This window comes from Homarus americanus, unplaced genomic scaffold (assembly GCF_018991925.1).
Source record: "Homarus americanus isolate GMGI-L3 unplaced genomic scaffold, GMGI_Hamer_2.0 scaffold32583, whole genome shotgun sequence".
Classification (NCBI taxonomy): Eukaryota; Metazoa; Arthropoda; class Malacostraca; order Decapoda; family Nephropidae; genus Homarus; species Homarus americanus.
In genome coordinates, this window is record NW_024713129.1 from 8,354,560 (window position 1) to 8,376,019 (window position 21,460).

The 21,460-nt window shown below is 42.9% G+C and overlaps 1 protein-coding gene across 1 annotated transcript in view; it reads right to left on the bottom strand.

The window, feature by feature from the left end:
* LOC121870017 (cystathionine beta-synthase-like) overlaps positions 1-21,460 on the bottom strand; it is a 147,524-nt gene that overhangs the window by 113,304 nt on the left and 12,760 nt on the right. Inside the window, 1 exon segment of the mRNA XM_042371745.1 lies at positions 9,285-9,429. Coding sequence (XP_042227679.1) covers positions 9,285-9,429 — 145 coding nt within the window.

Consider the following 21,460-nt stretch of genomic DNA (forward strand, 5'->3'; position numbering starts at 1 on the left):
TGTTGAAATGAACTGTAGTTTGAGCTGATCCCCATCTAAGTTATTATATGTCTTATTTGTGTCACTTATGTTACTTGTATTTTATTTGTAATTCGTAACACATTCCCCAAATATGTAACTGTATATTTTCAGCCTTCTGGCTGCCAAGCTCTTTCCACACGCACGCACGCACGCACGCACGCACACTTACACTGCCACACCACCTGCCTGCCTTACGCACGCACACTGCACACACACACGCACGCACACACACACACACACACACACACACACACACACACACACACACACACACACACACACACACACACACACACACACTTGTCAACCCTCAGTGAGATAAGACGTGCCCCGAAGGCGCTCCCGGTTTTAGCAGCCAGGCCGAATCTGTTTGGCCCTGCCCACTCCCCCTGCTATACCCCAACGCCCTACCAGCCTTACTACACCAGGATCGATTCAGCAAAACATTCTAGTGATTAGTGAACGATTGATTACGGAGCAGTGTTCCTATAGTGCACTTAAGGAACTTTCTCGGCAAAACATTCTAGCCATCAGTGCAATAAGTGATTACCATACAGTGCTCGATAGTGCACCCCAAGGAAAAGTCAGACAGTGGGCACTTTATCGGTCAACTTTAAAGTGCCAGTGACAAGGACCACCGCGGTGTTTACATATATCGTGAAAACTGTGTCGGCGACCCCAAGCACCAGGGACAAAGACCACGGTCTTTACGACTGACAAATATTAACAGATGTCTACCAGTGTCAGTGTCCCTCAAAGTGCCACCAGTGACAAACACTTCCGTCCGCCCACAACAGATTTCAACCGATGGCCACCAATCACTTACTCCCGACGCACTCTGTACCATCTAAAGCGTGGGAACGGTTATCCTGATGGCAGTGTTATCGCGCTACTCAAGTCACTGAAAATATTCCACGCGCGGAGCCGTAGACAAGGCCGTCATGCACATAAGCCCATTAGAACCGTAACCTCCACTAGGAAACCGGAGAAACCCACCCCTGACAGACCATACCACCACACTGAAGTTCCACGGATATGGTATGATCTCCCGTCTTTACTGCTATCCAACGTCACTTCCCTAGCTAACAAGTTCGACGAGCTGGCAACTACAGTCAGGTCAACCGCCGCGAACGTCGTTGCCATATGTGAGGCTTGGCAAATTGTACCTGAAACGTGTCATATTGAGGGATATCAACTCTTTCATCACCTTCGTTCACAAAGACGCGGAGGGGGCGTTGCCCTCTTCTGTCAAGATGACCTACGCCCGTCACGCCTGGATGTTCAAGTCCCAGCAGATGTGGAAGCATTATGGGTACGTGTCGTGCTGCGGGCACACCCACGCAACACTGCTTCCATTATAATCTGTATGGCATACCATCCGCCTCGATCACCCACCAGAGACACTCTTATCAATCATCTCATCACCACCTCAGACCACCTCAGAGTTAGGTACCCATGTGCCAAGTTAGTATTATGTGGGGATTTAAATGAAATTGACACCACTGATATCCAGGACCAGCTATCACTATCACAAGTTGTGACCTTCCCCACACACGGTCAAAACACCCTTGACCTTATCTTAACTGACTTAGCGGACCAGTACCAACCACCTCAACCAATGCCTCCTATCGGGTGTAGCACACACTTATCAGTGCTCTGGTCCCCAGCTGCCACTCCCACTCAAGTACAGAGACCCTACATCAAGACCTACAGGCCGATTACTGACTCTGCAGTGCGCCTCTTTGGGCAGTGGATAGTTCACCATCCCTGGACTGAAGTACTTAGCGTGGATGACGTGGAAACCAAATGGATAAATTATACCAACACCACCACGGAAGCTCACCACCACTTCTTCCCCGAGAAGTCCGTCAGATCTCACCCAGCTGACTTGCCCTGGATCACACCTCGGATCAAAAGACTTATGCAACAGAGAGACAGAGCCTTTCATCTCAATGACCACATCCGCTACAGGTCACTTCGCAACAGAGTCATCCGCGAAATACGCACTGCAAAGAAGTCCCACTACCCAACCAAATTACAACACCTGAAGCAGACCAACATCAGTCAATGGTATGGTAAGCTTAAAGAACTCTGTGGACTAAACAATATGACACACCCCCTCCCCTTCCTTAGCCATCTCACTAATGTTGACGCAGCTGAGCAAACAAATAACCATTTCGCTACTATATGCCAGACGCTCCCACGGCTTGACACAACCACTCTCCCTGCTTACCTACCAGCCCCCCTTCCCACTGACTTAGTAGAAGAATTTGACGTAGCAAAACGCCTGGACAAACTAAAATTAAAACGCTCTACCACCCCCATTGACTTACCAATGAAACTCTTCAAGGAGTTCTCCCCGGAGCTTGCTAAACCCCTCTGCTCCATCATCAATGCTTCTCTCAGTCAAGCCAGATGCCCAGCTGACTGGAAGACCTCTTATGTATCACCAGTGCCCAAGTCAACCAGCCCACAATCCTTAAATCAGCTACGACCTATTGCAATCACCCCAATACCCAGCCTAATCTGTGAAAGTTTTGTGTTTGACTGGGCTTATGCTGATATTGCAGGAGTCGTAGACCCTCAGCAATTTGGCAACATGAAAACTTCCTCCACCACTCACTGTCTTGTCAGCTTTCTCGATTACATATACCGCCATCTCGAGAAACGAAAAACGTCTGTAGCTGTCGCCTTCATTGATTTCACTAAAGCGTTCGACCTAGTCGACCACAATATAATCATAAACAAAGCTATTGACCTCGGGCTTCGGAGAAGTCTCATACCATGGCTTACAGACTTCCTCAGTGACCGACGCCAAGCTGTACGCTTCCGAGGGGCTGTCTCCACCTCTCAGTCACTCACCTGTGGCGTCCCCCAAGGCACCAAGATGGGACCACTCTGCTTCCTTATGCTCATCAATGATGCCCTAAGAGAAACCCCTGCTCGCTGGAAATATGTCGACGACTCCACCATTGGGATCAGCGTCAACAATTCTGCTCCCAACTATACCGCCCTCCAGGACTTATTGAACAGTCTCCAAAACTGGGCCACCAACAACCATGTCACCATCAACCATACCAAGACCATGGTTATGCACATCAACCTCTCCTCCGACATTGTCCCACCTCCTTCCATTACCCTAGGTCCAAACACACTCCAGGTTGTAGATTCCACGAAGCTCCTCGGCGTCACCATAGACAACAAACTAAATTGGAAACCTCACGTCAGTGAAGTTGTCAAAGCCTCCAGTTTCCGTCTCCACCTGCTCCGCCGACTCAAGTCCCTCGGAGTTCCTGCACACGAGCTCCTCAGTGTATACACAACATTCATACTTCCCAAGCTCACCTATGCCTCCCCACCTGGTCTTCCTCCCTAAATGCCACACAACGTAAACACCTAGAAAAAGTGCAAAAGAGGGCATGCAAGATTATTCTCTCCCCTTCCTACTCCACATATCAAGAAGCGCTCAACACACTGACCCTTTCGACTCTCACTGACCATCACCACGACCTCATCTGCAAATTTGGTAAGAAGCTTCTACACCATCGACACGGCCCTACTACCACCTGAGATCCTGTCCGAGGGTACTGTTCGACACCACAACCGCATCAGCCCATCGTGCACGAACTGAGTCGCTGGAACAGCCAGTCCCAACCATTGTAAAATTATCAATAACATGTAATAAATCAGTGTATTCACTCCCCAGTAAACACTGCTCCTTACTGTCACTATGTTGAAATGAACTGTAGTTTGAGCTGATCCCCACATCTAAGTTATTATAATAATGTTATTTGTGTCCTTATGTTACTTGTATTTTATTTGTAATTAAGTAACACATTCCCCCAAATATGTAACTGTATATTTTTCAGCCTTCTGGCTGCTTAAGCTCTTCAACACACACACACACACACACACACACACACACACACACACACACACACATACATATATATATACACACACACACACACACACACACACACACACATACGCACAACCCGCGCCACACACACACACGCACACACCCCGCCGCCAAACGCACGCACGCACACGCACGCATGCGAGCGCACGCACGTACGCATTTCCCACGCACGCACGCACGCACGCACGCACGCACGTACGCACGCACGCACGCACGCACGCACGCGCACGCACGCACGCACGTACGCACGCGCCCATGAAGATTTATGGCCCCCTTCAGAGCAGATGACTCAATTCGTCAACCTCTCAAGGAAAAACAGATGTAGGCCAGTATCAGGTGTCATGAGGATAGCTCTGCCCAGCAACTGATGTGACTACGCCCATATCATGTAACTAACCAATATAAGAAAAGGAGACCAGAAGAATCTTTGGAAAAAAACAGGCTCTGATTGGACACTCAGAATGTGTTCTCTGCAGCTGGTGAGCAGTGTTGGAAATACAGGCAGTTTAGCATTGGCTGTGATATAGTGTGGCAGTTTTCTGGATGGGCCTGTGGCGTATCTTACTGAGGCATGGAAACGTGTATTTTTAATGTGTTTTTTCTGTAGTCGTGCGGGTGTATGGTGAGTCCCCCACCCCCCCCGCTCACGATATCTCTATTTAGAAATAGGATGAACACACTTGACTTCATACCAGGTCTTTGATGAATAAATTTGACTTGGAGGATATCTTTTAACTTTCCTAAACAAAAGGGGTCCCCAGTAACAGATGGATGGATACAAGAGTATAGAGTCAAGTGACCCACCTTTCATTAACTGCAGTGCCGCCCCCGGCAGAAAAGAGTAAGTAGAACAACTTACTGTATATTATAACACATGCATGCATACATATTAGCCCAAATCATTTATCTCTGGAACATTTCAAAAGACTAATTTTTTTTTAGCATTTCAAGAAATGCCGGGAAAATCTCTCAATTTCGGGTTTCAGAACAAATTTATGAGAGATTGCATCATGTGCAGCCCGAAAAAATCTTTCCATTCTGGGCATGGGAACTGATTTTCTGGGAGTTCTGAGAGACTGCATTATGCATGCTGGGTACATGAGTGGGCTAGCTGCTTGGGTGACTTAGGCCAAGGCAGGACCTTACAGGGGGTGCAGTGGATGTGATGAACCTAGGCCACAAATGAAAGGGGCCCCAAATCCCAACCATGAAGGCCCTTTAGGGCTCTTAGTCCAGGCCACGGGACTGAGGTACAATTTTAAATTTTTTACACAAAATTTTCATAAAGTATTTAAACACAGGAATACTAACTTACCATGAATGTTAAATTTTGAAATTATGAATATACATTAGTGGATTTTTGCATGCTACTCTAAACTTTTATCAATTAAATTATGTTATTACAGTACAAAATCCACTCTGCTAAATCTATCATACAGGGGATGCTGGTGGTAGAGTGGTACCGCTCTTGCCTTCGCAAGCGAGATGTCGCGGGTTCGATTCCTGGGCCGGTGGAAGTTGTTTGGACATACTTCCTAGCCCCCATTAGTCCCTGTTCACCTAGCAGTAAAGTAGGTACCTGGTGTAAATCAAAAGTTGCGAATTCGTATTCAGGGACAAGTTGTTGGAGCTTCCAATAACTTGACGACATAAACCATTGACTATTCAGGCTTCTATGCCCTTGACTCTTGAGGCTTCTACGCCCTTAACTCATGGGACATAAAGGCAAGCATGAACTTAGCATGGTTCCCTGTTGGGCACTGTAAACGCTTCTACGCTTCATCTTACACAAGGATGTAAGGGAGTGCCCGATACAAAAAAAAAAAAAAAAATTTATCGAACACAATAATGTCCTGTTTCCCTTCCTATTCCATACTGTACAACAGTAACACTCACACACACCATACAACAGTAACACTCACACACACCACACAACAGTAACATTCACACACAACATACAACAGTAACACTCACACACACACCATACAACAGTAACACTCACACACAACATACAACAGTAACACTCACACACAACATACAACAGTAACATTCACACACAACATACAACAGTAACATTCACACACAACATACAACAGTAACACTCACACACACCATACAACAGTAACACTCACACACACCATACAACAGTAACATTCACACACAACATACAACAGTAACACTCACACACAACATACAACAGTAACACTCCACACACACCATACAACAGTAACACTCACACACACCATACAACAGTAACATTCACACACAACATACAAACAGTAACACTCACACACAACATACAACAGTAACACTCACACACACCATACAACAGTAACACTCACACACACCATACAACAGTAACATTCACACACAACATACAACAGTAACACTCACACACACACCAAACAACATTAACACACAACATACAATAGTAACACTCACACACACAAAACAACATTAACATACACCTTACAACAGAAACACTCACACATCCTAAAAATGTCCAAAGACGCAGCAGCAGGTGAAGACAATATACCAATGAGCATCTTTAAGAAAGTAGCCCACTTATTACTACCTGTTCTTGTACACATTTGTAACTCCTGCTTCACTAGTGGTGTCTTTCCTGATAAACTGAAAATTTTTAAAGTTCACCCGGCATATAAAAAAATCTGGGGACAAAGGTCTCTTCAAGAATTACCGCCCCATATCAGTCCTCCCAGCCTTGACTAAGATACTGGGAAAGCTAGCATGTAATAGACTAAATTCCTTCTGCAATGCAAATAACATCTTTACAGACTCCCAGTTTGGATTTAGAGCTTGAAGGTTGACTGAGAGTGCTCTGCTGTCCTTTACTAATGACATCTTAAATTCCTTTGATGACAGTCAGTTCACAGTCGGTATATTCTTGGACCTCTCTAAAGCCTTCGATACTGTCGACCATACCATCCTCCTTTGAAAGCTTGAACATTACAGCGTTAGGGGCCTGTCCCACAATTGGTTTACCTCATATCTGTCCAACAGGATGCAGTATGTCTGCTATAATACTCACCAATCTGACTCCTCGCCAATCTTGTATGGCGTCCCCCAAGGTTCCATTCTCGGTCCAGTACTGTTTTTGTTGTACATAAAAGACATAGTCCACGCCAGCACACTCATAAAATACAACTTATTTGCAGATGATAGTTATCTCTATGCCAGTAACTCAGACCTCCATTCCTTGATGAGAACTATGAACACTGAATTGACTAAAGTCAGGACCTGGGTAATACGTAATAAACTGACCGTAAACCTTGAGAAAACCCACTACACAATCTTTCAGAAGGAAAAGCTTACCCCCAGACTTAGACCCCCTGTACCTTGGTAATACAGTCCTCAAACACGAACAAAATACTAAATTCCTCGGAGTTATTATTGATGAGAAACTTAACTGGAGAAACCACATATAAGCCATTCACAGTAAAGTCAATAAACAGTGCGGTATCATGTATCACACTCGACAGTCACTTATTCTCACAGCAATGAAAGAAATCATAAGTATCATGATCTTGTTTACTAACACCTGATACACTACACTGTCACACACCATGGGGGGCCTCTGGCTCTTCAAAAACACAATCTCTGGTTACTGCACAAAAGAGAGTTGTATGGACAATGACCTACTTGAAAAAAAAAACAGATCACACAAACGAAAAATTTGCTATATTGAAAATTTTAAAATTCGAAGATATTAACACCTACTGCTGTGCCCTCTTTGTTTACAAATCTACCAATCACTTGCTTGACATTAATTATTTCCAGCTCCAGAATAATCAGAGATACAATTTTAGGCATCCAGAGCTACTAAGACCACCCTCCATGTGTCCTCTCAGTCCCAGACCTCCATAAAATATCATGGTGTGAAGGTGTGGAACAACTTACCCCCCACCCATTCGAGCAAAGACTACGCTCCTGTAGTGGACGTCTCCCCTATCGCATTCCAATGTGCCGTCTTCCCTAGCAACCAAGCGTATCCGCATTCCAATGCCCGCGGTATCTTAGCAACGGAACTAGTCACCGGCTACTTCTCGGGTTTTCCCACCATGACTCATAGCTGCTGCTGGGTATATAAGCTCTGTCTCTCCATTGAGATTCATTCTGACCATTCTTCTTGAACAAGCAACACCTCCTCCTCTGCCGCTGCCTGGCGGCCTTCGCTTCTCCTCGCCTGCCTGGCGGCCCTCGCTCCCGCCAGCGAGCATGGCGACCCACCAGCTGTCCTTCCCTGAGCTTCCTCACCAACCAACTCTCATTCTGCCCATCTTCCTGAACAAGCAACACCTCCTCCAGCAAGCTCCACGCTGTTAACATTCATTCAACCAGGAGGCCAGCAACAGGCAACATCTTCTCTAGCGAAGCTCCTGCACATCTACCTCCTACAACACGCTACTCACCGAACGTCTTCTACTGAGCAACCCCTCGCCAGACGGCACCTCCAGCACCAGACTGTCTATCATATAACTTATATATTATACAAGAAAACCACATTAGAGTTTCCTTCCATCCTGAGTGCTAGACAACATTAATATCTCGATACCCCTACACTCCCTTCCTTTAAATCATCTCTTAAAAAATACCTATTGTCAAAGTATTAATATTTCTTGTAATACCTACTACATTTACATTACCTGCTTTTATTGTACCATCAAAACCGTTTTATCAGAAATTATCATGTAAATTGATAAGTAATTACCATTGCAATAAACATAATTGCCAACAAGACATAATGCTGACAGCTCTGTCCTCTTGTTCAACCTTATTACTGCACAACCCATGTTGTACTGCTCCCCCATTATACAGTAATTATGTTTTTCAATTCCACTGTAATTTATGCATACAGTATATAAATAAATAAATAAAAATTTGAACTAAAAAAAAAAAATAAATAAATAAAATTAATAAATATTGAAGTGATAACCGTGGTAACATTATGAGATGTTCTTATTACCACCATGCTATTGTACTATTCCAGATGATACTAAATGTTACATAATACTTCCTTGAGATAAATATACTGTATAGTACCTGTATATATATCAGGTGCCTCAAAGAGAGCTCAGGTTCTCAACTGGCTCAGCCATGTTAATATTGTTATTATTATCCACTCTGTATCTGTGTTTTTCTGGCTAAATAAAACTGTTTCAATTCAATTCTGTTTCAATTCAACATACAACAAATAGTTTCACTTAACATACAACAGTAATAATATTCATATAAAGCATATATAACATACGTACAGTATATGAACCAACACTATATCAGTTAGCAAGATTACCTTTAAACATAATTTAATAGCATTACTTACAGACATCACACTTGAGGCCAAAGCTCTTAGGTATGTTATTCAGTTTGACAAGCGGAGTGTTGCCTATGTGTCCAAGAATGTTGTCCAGAGTACGCAAGTTCTCATTCCTGTTGGAGATAAACATAATATTGTACAGTACATTGATCTAGAAATAGATTAAACCACAAGTTGCAGTCTTATAATATTACTGTGGTCTCTTAGAATTTGCTATATGCAGGTTGTAATGAATCCTTAGTCGAGATGACTCGGGATTACGGACAATTCCAGTGAATCAGGTATTGGTGATTTCATTGGAGCTCATATAAATCCAAGTGTATTGTATACAGTAAGATCTCATATTTCGTGGGATTTCATTTCGCGTTTTTGAATTTCGCGAGCACTACCTAATGCAACCAAGTCTTATATTTGGCGTAAAATATCGTGAATTTCACGAGATCCAGCCAGCAAGCTGGAATGAAGCAATATTGTGGCGAAGAGAAAGGGAAGAAAGATTGTCAACTAAAGGAGGAGAGTTAATAAGACGAAATGCCTTTGATTCCATCCTATCTAACAGTTGGACAGAAGAGCCACCCCAGATATGAGAGCAGTATTCCAAGTTAGGACGAATGAATTTCTTAAATACTTGAAGCAACTGCTCAGGAGTGCAGTAGCTATGGCATCTGTACAGCATTCGCAACTTTCGGGAGGCAGCTTTAGCAATGTTGAGGATGTGTGACTTCCACGACATATTGGAGGAAATGGCGAGGCCTAGCATATCTACAGTGTTTCAGAATTTGGCAGAATGATAGCATCCTCAAATGTAATTGGTGGGAGATCATCTAATTTAGAAAGTGTAATTGGTAAATACTGAGTATTATTACTATTGAATTTAACCAAGTTTCTACCTCCCCATTCAGAGATGCTGCACAGATCCGTATTGACAAGTAATGATATCAGCTCTAGAACAGAACTAGTTTGAGAGTTAGGAGGAAGGGAAAAATGTGAAGAAGGGTGAAGAGTAGAATCATCAGTGCAAGAATGGATAGAATTAGTTGTAGTGTGAAGTAAATCAGTGATAAAAAGAAGGAAGAGAGTAGATGAAAGAAGAGAACCGTGTGGGAGGGGTGTACAAAATGCTCCAGAAGTCTTTTAATCTTGAATTCATTCTAACTAGAAAGTTAAATCAAGATTGTCTGGAGCAATTGCTTGGGTGCATAACACAGATGCATGGAACCTACGACCATCCAAATGCTGTGAAATTTAAGTTCAGGCTCAAGAAGTTACTTCTGGGATAAGACGTTTCACTAATTTCTGATATTCCTAACACAACTATTGATAGCTTTGATTGCTTATCAAGAAATATTGGTCTTAGTAGGTAGTAGGCAGCTACCAAACAAAGGGAGGTACTACCGCCTGGGAAGGTATTGGAAGCATAATGTGTTATCTAATGGTAGACCCTGCTGCCATATGGCATCACAAAAATTCCAGTCCGATTAAATACCTGAAGCACGGTCCTATGAATAAATGGACTGCTGTCAAAATTGAAAATTTCATTTGAGCATGTACCGAGAGGAGCGAGTAATTACCCAAATGTAGCCATAATGAAGTCAAATGATGAATGTACAAGCGTAAATCGGGCTGTGAATCACTTGATAAGTCAAAAACTTAATTTAATCTGAGTTGTGTTGTGTTAGGTTAGGTTAGGTTAGGTTAGGTTAGGTTAGATTAGATTAGGTTAGGTTAGGTACATGCACTTGATCTATTAACTCAGATTAAATTAAGTTTACCAATTTTTTGTGACTTCGAGACACCAAATACTAGTCGAGGTTAGGTTAGGTTCGGTACATGCACTTGATCTATCAACTCAAATTAAATTAAGTTTTCCAATTTTTTTTTACTTTGTGACACCTAATACTAGTCGAGAAGTGATTGGTAACCCGATTTATTCATGTAGGACCATTATTTGACTTCATTGCGGCTGCATTTGGGTACATTTGGGTAATTAGTCGGACCCCAAAAATTGTGACCAAGTCCCAGGTTGCTGATCTGACTTTCTGCTTCATTTACACGCAATTGCATTTTTCTCAATTGTTTCTCTTACCATTGACAACACAACATACATAAATCATTTCTCGCTTTTGATCTTTTTTTCATTTTTGTATTTATTATTATTATTATTATTATTATTATTATTATTACAGTTACTGTATTATTATCACCATTATTTTATTATTTTATTTTTGTTTGTTTTATCATAAATTTTATTTATTATGACTATTATTTATTATTATAATTATTATTAGTTTATTATTACATTTTCGCCCCCCCCCCCCTACCCGGCCCCGATGTGGGTCAGTGACCTGTGCCCGGGTGGGCTAATCCCCGTGGGAAAAAAAAAATTATAACGGTACACCTTTCAATGACAGAGCTGGCAGTAGAACTCTATGTAACAAATCAATGGTTCAAAGGCTTGGATATTGGCAATGAAGTAGAAAAAGGGTTAAGTGATGAGTTTAATGAAAACCCAGGAGGGTGTATAAACCCTGACAAAAATGATGGTAAAGCAATAGATTTAGTCATAGAAGAGGAAGCTCTTTGGTATGTTGGTCCTACATGAATAAATCGGACTGCTAGTTACTTCGCGACTAGTATTTGGTGTCAGAAAGTCACAAAAAATTGGAAAACTTACTTTAATCTGAGTTAATAGATCGCGTGCATGTACCGACGGAGCGAGGAATTACCCAAATGTAGCCAAATGTAGCCGCAATGAATTCAAATGATGGTCTTATAAGCGTAATTCGGGCTGTGAATCACTTCTCGATTATTAATTGGTGTCATAAAGTAAAAAAAAATTGGTAAACTTAATTTAATCTGAGTTGTGTTGGGTTAGGTTAGATTAGATTAGATTAGGTTAGGTTAGGTACATGCACTTGATCTATTAACTCAGATTAAATTAAGTTTACCAATTTTTTGTGACTTTGTGACACCAACTACTAGTCGAGAAGTGATTGGCAGTCCGATTTATTCATCTAGGACCATTATTTGACTTCATTGCGACAACATTTGGGTACATTTGGGTAATTAGTCGGACCCATCTTTCTCGTCAGAAACGGTCATCCCAACGATTATAAATGAACTCATTTAAAAATACAGTACATCATTAATTCAGGATGAAATTGGACAGATTTGCAACAGGCAATCAGCAGTAATTCTTGAGGAGGGGCGGGGCATCTCTTCTCAACTGGGGAAAAACACACTACAGTATAGTCAAAGACAGATTGTCTTTGCTATAGTTACTGTGGTTCCGGTGATGAACACCAGAGGACCTTAAACTCCCACCATCCACCTGTCAGGTTGGGAAAAGCTGGCTGAGAGTCAGTTTTACTCCTGACACCGACTGCTATGCCTCGGAGCTGCTTCCCCAATTCGCTTGGTGTTGTCTATATATTTATATTTTTTTACTTATTTGGTTGACCTGTATTTAACTTAATAGATAAGTTATTCTTGTTATGGTTGTTGGTACGATATTTAGAATGTTAAATAGGAATTTAAATTCTTACCATTGTATTGACTTGTAATGTTCGAGTGCAAGTTTTCTATGTAAATACATTGGTTTGCGAAGTGCATTTTTCACTCTAGGTTTTCTCCTTCACATTTTAACAACAAATATCCAATTTAAGCCTGTCTAGAACACGTTGTAACAATAAGTGCATTAACATAATTATATTACGGATCGGTATTCTCCCAACGTGACTTACGTCTGTAATACAGATTAAAATCCTCGAAACCGGATCTCCAAAAAATCGGAGGTCAAATTTTGCTTCCACATGCTCAAAAAACTCTTTAGTTGAACCTTTTGTTTTACTGTACTTTTTGAACAACAATAGAGGTCTATAAGCACCCAGTCGAATGTTCATACCCGGAACTGCCAGATACTTGCCCCACTAAAAGTCACAACCACCCCGGATGAAAAAGCTACAGTTTCAGAAAATTTTCAGAACATACTTTTTGTAGTGAGTTCCGAACTCTTGAAATAATCTGCCAGAGTGTGTTGTGAAGACACGCAGTGTAAACGGATTCAAAACCCAAGGCTTGACCAACGCAGGACACAAGTTACATACTGTACATTCTGGAGCCCAGTGGAAAAGATAATAAAGTAACGTATAAGATAATGAATCCACCACTCACTGTTGTACTGGGTTAAGTGTATCTACCACTCACTGCTGTACTGGGTTAAGTGTATCTACCACTCACTGCTGTACTGGGTTAAGTGTATCTACCACTCACTGCTGTACTGGGTTAAGTGTATCTACCACTCACTGCTGTACTGGGTTAAGTGTATCTACCACTCACTGCTGTACTGAGTTAAGTGTATCCACCACTCACTGCTGTACTGGGTTAAGTGTATCTACCACTCACTGATGTACTGAGTTAAGTGTATCTACCACTCACTGCTGTACTGGGTTAAGTGTATCTACCACTCACTGCTGTACTGGGTTAAAAGTATCCACCACTCACTACTGTACTGAGTTAAGTGTATCTACCACTCACTGCTGTACTGGGTTAAGTGTATCTATCACTCACTGCTGTACTGGGTTAAAAGTATCCACCACTCACTACTGTACTGAGTTAAGTGTATCTACCACTCACTGCTGTACTGAGTTAAGTGTATCTACCACTCACTGCTGTACTGAGTTAAGTGTATCTACCACTCACTGCTGTACTGACTTAAGTGTATCTACCACTCACTGCTGTACTGAGTTAAGTGTATCTACCACTCACTGCTGTACTGAGTTAAGTGTATCTACCACTCACTACTGTACTGGGTTAAGTGTATCTACCACTCACTGCTGTACTGAGTTAAGTGTATCCACCACTCACTGCTGTACTGGGTTAAGTGTATCCACCACTCACTGCTGTACTGGGTTAAGTGTATCTACCACTCACTGCTGTACTGGGTTAAGTGTATCTACCACTCACTGCTGTACTGGGTTAAGTGTATCCACCACTCACTGCTGTACTGGGTTAAGTGTATCCACCACTCACTGCTGTACTGAGTTAAGTGTATCTACCACTCACTGCTGTACTGGGTTAAGTGTATCTACCACTCACTGCTGTACTGAGTTAAGTGTATCCACCACTCACTGCTGTACTGGGTTAAGTGTATCTACCACTCACTGATGTACTGAGTTAAGTGTATCTACCACTCACTGCTGTACTGGGTTAAGTGTATCTACCACTCACTGCTGTACTGGGTTAAAAGTATCCACCACTCACTACTGTACTGAGTTAAGTGTATCTACCACTCACTGCTGTACTGGGTTAAGTGTATCTATCACTCACTGCTGTACTGGGTTAAAAGTATCCACCACTCACTACTGTACTGAGTTAAGTGTATCTACCACTCACTGCTGTACTGAGTTAAGTGTATCTACCACTCACTGCTGTACTGAGTTAAGTGTATCTACCACTCACTGCTGTACTGACTTAAGTGTATCTACCACTCACTGCTGTACTGAGTTAAGTGTATCTACCACTCACTGCTGTACTGAGTTAAGTGTATCTACCACTCACTGCTGTACTGGGTTAAGTGTATCCACCACCACTGCTTTCGGTACTGAGTTAAGTGTATCTACCACCACTGCCGTAACTGAGTTAAGTGTATCTATCACTCACTGCTGTACTGGGTTAAGGTATCCACCAATTACTGCTGTACTGAGTTATGTATCTACCACTACTGCTGGTACTGAGTTATGTATCTACCACTCACTGTTGCATTGGGTTAAGTGTATCCACCACTCACTGCTGTACCGAGTTAAGTATTACCACTACTGTTGTAATTGAGTTAAGTGTATCTACCACCACTGCTGTACTGAGTTATGTATCTATCAATTACTGCTGTACTGGGTTAAGTGTATCTACCACTACTGCCAGAATTGGGTTAAGGTATCCACCACCACTGCTGTACTGGGTTAAGGTATCTACTTCACTACTGCTGTACTGGAGTTAAGTGTATCTACTAATTCACTGCTGTACTGGGTTAAGTGTATCCACCCACTCACTGCTGTACTGGGTTATGTATCTATCACTCACTGCTGTACTGGGTTAAGTGTATCTACCACTCACTGCTGTACTGGGTTATGTATCCACCACTCACTGCTGTACTGAGTTAAGGTATCCACCACTACTGCTGTACTGGGTTAAGTGTATCCACCACTCACTGCCGTACTGAGTTAAGGTATCTACCACTCACTGCTGTACTGGGTTAAGTGTATCCACCACTCACTGCTGTACCTGGAGTTAAGTGTATCTATCACTCACTGCTGTACTGAGTTAAGTGCATTCATCACTCACTGCTGTACTGGGTTAAGTGTATCTACCACTCACTGCTGTACTGGGTTATGTATCTACCACTCACTGTATTGAGTTAAGTGTATCCACCAATTACTCACTGTACTGGGTTATGTATCTACCACTCACTGCTGTACTGGGTTAAGTGCATCTACCACCTTCCACTGCTGTACTGAGTTAAGTGTATCCACCCACCTCACTGCTGTACTGGGTTAAGTGTATCTACCACTCACTGCTGTACTGAGTTATGTATCTACCACTACTGCTGTACTGAGTTAAGGTATCTACCACTCACTGCCAGAATACTGGGTTAAGTGTATCCACCACTACTGCTGTACTGAGTTAAGTGTATCCACCACCACTGCTGTACTGGGTTATGTATTCACCACTCACTGCTGTACTGAGTTAAGGTATCTACCACTCACTGCTGTACTGGGTTAAGTGTATCTACCATCACTGCTGTACTGAGTTAAGTGTATCCACCACTCACTGCTTTCTTTCTTCGTACTGGGTTATGCATCTACCACTCACTGCTGTACTGGGTTAAGTATCTACCACTACTGTACTGAGTTAAGTGTACTCCATCACTCACTGCCGTACTGGAGTTAAGTGTATCTACCACTCACCGCCGTACTGTCATGCATTCACCACTCAATCGTTGCACCACTACTGGGTTATGTATCTACCAATTCACTGCTGTACTGGGTTAAGGTATTCACCACTCACTGCTGTACTGGTTATGTATCTACCACTACTGTTGTACTGGGTTATGTATCTACCACTCACTGCTGCATTGCTGGCGGTATCCACCACTCACTGCTGTACTGGGTTAAGTGTATTCTACCACTCATTGCTGTACTGGGGTTAAGTGTATCTACCACTCACCGCCGTACTGTCATGCATTCACCACTCAATCGTTGCACCACTACTGGGTTATGTATCTACCAATTCACTGCTGTACTGGGTTAAGGTATTCACCACTCACTGCTGTACTGGTTATGTATCTACCACTACTGTTGTACTGGGTTATGTATCTACCACTCACTGCTGCATTGCTGGCGGTATCCACCACTCACTGCTGTACTGGGTTAAGTGTATTCTACCACTCATTGCTGTACTGGGGTTAAGTGTATTCATTTGACTACTACTGGTACTTCGGAGTTAAGTGTATCCACCACTCACTACTGTACTGGGTTAAGTGTATCTACCACTCACTGCTGTACTGGGTTAAGTGTAATTCACCACTCACTACTGTACTGAGTTATGTATCTACCACTCACTGCTGTACTGGGTTAAGTGTATTCACCACTCACTGCTGTACTGGGTTAAGTAAGTATCCACCAATTTACTGCTGTACTGGAGTTAAGTGTATTCAATTGATCACTGCTGTACTGGAGTTAAGTGTATCTATCAATTACCGCTGTACTGAGTTAAGTATCTACCAATTCACTGCTGTACTGGGTTAAGTGTATCCACCACTCACTACTGTACTGGGTTAAGTGTATCTACCACCACTGCTGTATTGTTAAGTGTATCTACCACTACTGCCGTACTGAGTTAAGTGTATCCACCACTACTGCTGTACTGCTATGTATCTACCACTACCGCTGTACTGAGTTAAGGGTATCTACCACCACTGCTGTGTGTACTGGAGTTATGTATCTAACACTCACTGCTGTACTGTTATGTATCCACCACTCACTGCTGTACTGAGTTAAGGTATCCACCACTCACTGCTGTACTGGGTTATGTATCTACCAATTCACTGCTGTACTGGAGTTATGTATCTACCACTCACTGCTGTATCAAGGTTATGTATTCACTAATTTCACTGCTGTACTGAGTTAAGTGTATCTTTTTTTACCACTCACTGGTTGCATTGGGTTAAGTGTATCTACCACTCACTGCTGTACTGGGTTAAGTGTATTCACCACTCACTGCCGTACTGAGTTATGTATCTATCACCACTGCTGTACTGAGTTAAGTGTATCTACCACTCACTGCTGTACTGGGTTATGTATCTACCACTCACTGCTGTACTGGGTTAAGTGTATTCTACCACTCACTGTTGCATTGGGTTAAGTGTATCTACCACTCACTGCTGTACTGGGTTAAGTGTATCTTACCATCACTGCTGTACTGCTGCTACCTACCACTCACTGCTGTACTGGGTTAAGTGTATCCACCACTCACTGCTGTAATACTGGGTTAAGTGTATCTACCATCACTGCTGTACTGGGTTAAGTGTATTCAACACTACCACTGTATTGAGTTAAGTGTATCCACCACTCACTACTGTACTGGGTTAAGTGTATTCTACCACTACTGCTGTACTGGGTTATGTATCTACCACTCACTGCTGTACTGTTAAGTGTATCCACCACTCACTGCTGTACTGGGTTATATCTATCACTCACTGCTGTACCAAGGTTAAGTAGTATCTACCACTCACTGCTGTACTGGGTTATGTATCTACCACTCACTGCTGTACTGGGTTAAGTGTATCTACCACTCACTGCTGTACTGGGTTAAGTGGTATCTACCACTCACTGCTGTATCAGTTATGTATCTACCACCACTGCCGTACTGGAGTTATGTATCCACCACTCACTGCTGTACTGAGTTAAGTGTATCCACCACTCACTGCTGTACTGAGTTAAGTGTATTCACCACTCACTGCTGTACTGGGTTAAGTGTGCATCTACCACTCATCAAGGTTGGTACTGGTTATGTATCCACCACTAATTGCTGTACTGGGTTATGTATCCACCACTCACTGCTGTACTGGGTTATGTATACTCACTCACTACTGTACTGGGTTAAGTGTATCTACCACCTACTGTTGTACTGGGGTTATGTATCTACCACTCACTGCTGTACTGGGTTAAGGTATCCACCACTCACTGCTGTACTGGGTTAAGTGTATCTACCACTCACTGCTGTACTGGGTTAAGGTATCCACCCATCACTGCCGTACTGGTTATGTAGTCTATCACTACTGCTGTACTGGGTTAAGTGGTATCTACCACTCACTGCTGTACTGAGTTAAGTGTATCTACCACTCCACTGCTGTACTGGGTTATGTATCCACCACTTACTGCTGTACTGGGCTAAGTGTATCTACCACCACTGCTGTACTGGGTTAAAGTGTATCTACCACTCACTGCTGTACTGAGTTAAGTGTATTCACCACTCACTGTTGTAATTGGGTTAAGTGTATCCACCACTATCTGTTGCACTGGGTTAAGTGTATCCACCACTCACTGCTGTACTGGGTTATGTATCTACCACTCACTGCTGTACTAAGTTATGCCCATCACTCACTGCTGTACTGGGTTATGCGTATCTACCACTCACTGCTGTACTGGGTTAAGTGTATCTATCACTCACTGCTGTACTGGGTTATGTATCTACCACTCACTGCTGTACTCTGGGTTATGTATCTATCACCTCCTCCACTGCTGCACTGGGTTAAGTGTATCTACCACCACTGCTGTACTGTCAAGTGTATCTACCACTGCTGTACTGGGTTAAGTGTATACCAATTACCGGTTGCGTACTGGTTAAGTATCTATCACTCACTGCTGGGTTAAGGTATCCACCAAATTCACTGCTGTACTGGGTTAAGTGTATCTACCACTCACTGCTGTACTGGGTTATGCATTCCACCACCACCACTGTACTGGGTTAAGTGTATTCACCACCACTGCTGTACTGGGTTAAGTGTATCTACTGCCCATCATGTGGCCTGGGTTAAGTGTATCTATCACTACTGTTGTACTGGGTTAAGTATTCACCACTCACTGTTGTACTGCTGGGCTAAGTGTATCTACCACTCACTGCTGTGGCTGGGTTATGTATCTATCACTCACTGTTGCATTGGGTTAAGTGTATCTACCACTCACTGCTGTATTTCGGGTTAAGTGTATTCACCACTACTGCTGCAATGGGTTAAGTGTATCTATCACTCACTGCTGTACTGGGTTAAGTGTATCTATCACCACTGCTGTACTCGGGTTAAGTGTATCTACCACCTGCTGTACTAAGTTATGTATCTATCAATTAGTGCTGTACTGGGTTAAGTGTATCTACCACCACTGCTGTACTGGGTTATGTATCTACCACTACTGCTGGTACTGGGTTAAGTGTATTCACCACTACTGCTGTACTGGAGTTAAGTGTATCCACCACTACTGTTGTACTGCTAAGTGACTCCACTAATTACTGCTGTACTGGGTTAAGGTATTCAACACTACTGCTGTACTGGGTTAAGTGTATCTACCACTCACTGCTGCAGCTGAGTTAAGTGTATCCACCACTCACTGCTGTACTGGGTTAAGTGTATCTATCACTCACTGCTGTACTGGGTTAAGTGTATCTACCACTACTGCTGTACTGGGTTATGTATCTATCACTCACTGCTGTACTGGGTTAAGTGTATCTACCCACCACTGCTGGTACTGTTAAGTGTATCTACCACTCACTGCTGTACTGAGTTATGTATCTATTCACCACTGCCAAAATGGGTTAAGGTATCTACCACTCACTGCTGGGTACTGAGTTATGTATCTACCACTCACTGCTGTACTGAGTTAAGGTATCTACATTTCAATTACTGCTGTACTGGGTTAAGTAGTCCACCACTCACTGCTGTACTGAGTTAAGTGTATCCACCACTACTGCTGTACTGGGTTAAGTGTATCTACTCTCACTACTGTCAGAACAGGTTGGCGGTATCCACCACTACTGCTGTACTAAGCCAAGTGTATCTATCACTCACTGCTGTACTGGTTATGTATCTACCACTACTGATGTACTGTTAAGTGTATCTACCACTACTGCTGTACTGGGTTATGTATCCACCACTCACTGCTGTACTGGGTTAAGTGTATCTACCACTCACTGCCGTACTGGGTTAAGTGTATCTATCACCACTGCTGTACTGGGTTAAGTGTATTTACCACTTACCGATGTACTGTTAAGGTATTCACCACTCACTGCTGTGTCGTTATGTATTCACCACTCACTGCTGTACTGGGTTAAGGTATCTATCACCACTGCTGTACTGGGTTATGTATCCACCACTCACTGCTGGTACTGTTGCTAGTATTCTACCACTCACTGCTGGTACTGGGTTATGTATCTACCACTACTGTCGTACTGGGTTAAGTGTATTCTATCACCATTGCTACTGGGTTGTATCTACCACTCAATTATTGCATACTGGGTTATGTATCTACCACTCACTGCTGTACTGGTTATGTATCTACTAATTACTGCTGTACTGGGTTAAGGTATCTATCACTCATCATGTACTGGGTTAAGTGTATCCACCACCACTGCTGTACTGTTAAGTGTATCTACCACCACTGCTGTACTGGGTTAAGTGTATCTACCACCACCGCTGGTACTGGGTTAAGTGTATCTACCAATTCACTGCTGTACTGGGTTAAGTGTATCGCATCAATTACCGTTGCACTGGGTTATGTATCCACCACTACCGCTGTACTGGGTTAAGTGTATCTACCACTCACTGCTGTACTGGGTTAAGGTATTCACTAATTAATGCTGTACTAAGTTATGCAGTTCACCACTTCCACTGCTGTACTGTTAAGTGTATCTACCACTACTGCTGTACTGGGTTAAGGGTATCTACCACTCACTGATGTACTGGGTTATGTATCTATCACCACTGCTGTACTGGGTTAAGTGTATCTACCACTCACTGCTGCACTGGGTTAAGGTATCCACCACTCACCGCTGTACTGGGTTATGTATCTACCACCACTGCCGTACCGTTATGTATCTACCACCACCGCTGCACTGTCAAGTGTATCTACCACTCA